Source organism: Bactrocera dorsalis, chromosome 1, assembly GCF_023373825.1.
Source record: "Bactrocera dorsalis isolate Fly_Bdor chromosome 1, ASM2337382v1, whole genome shotgun sequence".
NCBI classification, from domain to species: domain Eukaryota; kingdom Metazoa; phylum Arthropoda; class Insecta; order Diptera; family Tephritidae; genus Bactrocera; species Bactrocera dorsalis.
In genome coordinates, this window is record NC_064303.1 from 65,204,302 (window position 1) to 65,207,858 (window position 3,557).

General features: G+C 38.6%; 1 protein-coding gene across 1 annotated transcript; it reads left to right on the forward strand.

Annotated features, from left to right (window-relative positions):
- The first annotated feature begins 1,463 nt into the window (after positions 1–1,463).
- On the forward strand, positions 1,464–2,231 carry LOC125777825 (tigger transposable element-derived protein 4-like). Its single transcript, XM_049453643.1, has one exon. The coding sequence runs from the start codon at positions 1,464–1,466 to the stop codon at positions 2,229–2,231; it is 768 nt and encodes a 255-aa protein (XP_049309600.1).
- The last annotated feature ends 1,326 nt before the right edge of the window (positions 2,232–3,557 follow it).

Here is a 3,557-nt window from a genome sequence, read left to right on the forward strand (position 1 = left end):
GGAGCTCGCTTCGAAACTGCCCATGTCATCGGAGGAGCACGAGCGCTTCGTGGAAGACAAACTTTCACAAAAGGAAAGCACAGATGCTATGGTAAGTATTTCGTTTTTAAATATTATGCGATTGTAATATAATTTACTGTAATTTTTTTTTTTACAGATGCGGCTAATATTGAAGTCAAAGGGCGCAAAAGGCAGTGTTGACGGCGTACTGCGTGGTATGTTTTCTGACGATTCAATGTACCACTACAATTTAGATTGATTTCAGGTTAGTTTTTGGTAGGTTTTTTTACTGTTATACAGTAGAATCCGTTTATTATGACTCCGCCTATATTGACCAACTGGTTACTATGACGTAATAACACTACGAAGTTTGGTTTTCATATAAAATTCTTCATAAAAGAGTCGGATATTATGACTTCCCTTACAGTGACATGTCGCTTATTATGACCAATTTTTAATAAATTTTGTCCGGTTAGAATGACTGACATGATTCTTTACACCTCCGGCAATGTTCGTTGATTCCCGACGCCGTTCGGCACGTGGCTCGTTTTTGTTTTAAGTCTCAGTGAGTAATTGACGCTTGAAGGTCACGCATTGTCTTTTGTTTGTTACTGTTCAAGACTGAGATATTGTATGGGGTATAATCCCCCATCTAAGTTTGCATACGCTACGTCTATGGGACAAATGTCGCCTGAGTGTACCGTTATTTCATCTTATTTTCTGTATGTGCATACGACGCTGACTGCTGCCTACTGTACATATGCACACCGCTAGCATATGCTCTATTCCCGGAATCCTAATAGTTTTTGTACATGTGCTTACTGAACAAGCAGACTTATAATTGCTGCTTCTTGCGGTTTTGAGTTAATATCAAAAATAAAGTCGTGACGATAGGTTTGATTTGGAATCTTATACAGTTACTGTGAAAAAATGTCATCACAACGACGTAAAGCATTTACAATTGAGGAGAAAGGTGCAATAATATACAGATTAGAAAATTTGGCGTGGGTCATTCGACAATCTCAATGATTCAAATGTTTTGAAACCGAAAAGGCTTCGAAAATCACGACAAGAAAATGTTGATCAAGCATTAATTCCGTGGTTTAAAAATATGAGAAACAAAGGAATACCTGTCAGCGGCCCTATGCTACAGGAAAAGGCAAATGGTTTTGTCGCGCGTTTTGGTATTCTCGACTTTAATTGTTCTGCAAGCTGGATCAGTCGTTTTAAAGTTCGACATAACATTGTGGCGGGAAAAATTGTCGGTGAATCTTCGTCTGTTGATCAAAGTTCAACAACAAACTGGTATCTGTGTGGCCGAATTTACGAAGACAATTTTCTGATGATCAGATATTTAATGCTGATGAAACTGGTTTTTTTACAAATTAATGCCGGATAAAACTTTAAAATTTAAAGGTGAAAATTGTAGTGGAGGTAAGTTGTCGAAAGATAGAATAACTGTCATGGTAGCAGCTAATATGAGTGGAAGAGAGAAAAAGAAATTGCTCATTATTGGAAAGTCACAAAAACCAAGATGTTTTAGAAGTGTCAAATCATTACCTGTCGATTATGCTAACAATCGTAAAGCTTGGATGACGTCAGAACTTTTTGAAAAATGGCTTCGTGATTGGGATCGTGATTTGGTGAAGAAGAAGAAAAAGATTCTATTGCTGGTTGATAATTGCCCGGCGCATCCAAATGTTACTGATTTAAAGTCTATAGCACTTGCTTTCCTTCCGCCGAATACAACAGCAGCACTACAGCCAATGGATCAGGGAGTAATACGATCACTCAAAACGAATTTTAGGAACAACCTTGTGCTCAAAATGATTAACTGTCTTGATGCTAATGAAAACAACTCTTCTACAAAAATAACGGTGCTAGATGCAATTCTGATGGTTAATGATGCCTGGAATAAAATTTCACAAAGTAACATTCGTAACTGTTTCAAACATGCAGGATTCATTGAAAGCCACGACGGTTTACCTATTCAAATATCAGAACATGAATTCGATGAAGAAGATGACATTCCTTTATTTTTGTGGTCACGAAACCTAAATTCAGATTCTTTTGCAGCACCGGAAATGTGGGAAGATTATGTTGACATCGAAAGCGCTCTCCTCACATCCGAAGTGCTAAGAAACAACTCGAAAGTGATGGTGAAGAGGAAGTCGAGCAAGAACCATTACCTACCGCAGATTATTATCACGATTTGTTCACAGCAATATTGAAAATGATAATTTGACCATAGCTATGTCTTCTATACACAATAGTATTAGAGATTGTTTTTGCAATAAAATGAAAAAACAAAAGCAGACAAAAATTACAGATTACTTACAGTAAAAAATACACATGTATGTGTTATAATGTGCTGATTACGTGCAATTTTGATTTTGATTTAATACGTATGTATATATATTTAATTACTATGTGTAGAAAAACTCCGTACTCGTGTGCACTCGTTAAAATTGACAGTCAAACAATTATAAGAATATAGAACTTTATTTAAATTTGAAAATATTACACTTATGCAAATTTATAGAATGTTCTCAAATATTTCGTACTCGTTATTTTACGTTGTTCACTCGCTGACGGTTGCTTGTTCACTGTGCCCTTTTGGTTGCTGCCACTTGCTTTATTTTATCTGACACTTGTTGGGCAACAGAGTTGCCATCGCTTACAGTCGGCTTTCCTGACCCAATGTGGCGCCCTCGCCCATGGTACTCTCATCTTCGTTGTCTATGTCGTCTGGATCATCTGCATGCACCAAGTTTTAAGTTGATCTGATGCAAATACGGCTTTGTAGTGACGTTGCGTTCGCTCGGAATGAGGTAAGTCTTCAATTACATGATGATGAATGGTCCTCTGAATTGTGGTTCTAATTTACGTGATGTACCGGAGCTTATTGGTTTGTTTGTAGTCAATACGATATCACCTTCGTTGTACGTCTTCGGTTGATTATGCTTTGCGTCATATAGATTCTTGGCTTGTGCTCTTACGTCGTTTATTCGTTGAGCGGTGCCGACTCGTAGTTGTTGTAGGTCGGTGTCGTTTATCAGGTCAACATCATCGTCTTGAAGTGCCTGGATAAGTTGATTCTGAAGGATGTCTCGAGGCACGTACCCATAAAGTAGTCGGAATGGTGTACAACCTGTGGTTTTATTCGGGATGGTATTAATGCCCCATTGTATTTGACGTAATTTGTCGTCCCATCGTCTTTCGTCATCAGTAGAAGGTAGTTGCATGGATAGGATGACGCGGTTTGCTCGTTCAGCGTGTCTGTTAGCGCGTGGCGTCCGCACTGCGTTGAGAATAAGTTTGACGTTGTTTTCATAGCAAAACTTTTGGAACGCTTTTAAGTGAAGGCCGTTCCTCGGTCGGATATGATACGTTCAGGCATTCCCAGATAGCTCGTGATCTCAAGCAATTCCGGGATTACATGGCTTGTTGCGGTACTCTTGACTGCTCGTAGGATTGTGAATTTGGTAAATGAATCTAAAATTACCAACACACGCTCGTTGCGTTTTGAACTTTTTGGGAACGGACCCAAATGATCA

Bases quoted from the DNA above. Each gene is read 5' to 3' on its own strand.
- LOC125777825 (XM_049453643.1), top strand. From the start codon at position 1,464: ATGGTAGCAGCTAATATGAGTGGAAGAGAGAAAAAGAAATTGCTCATT.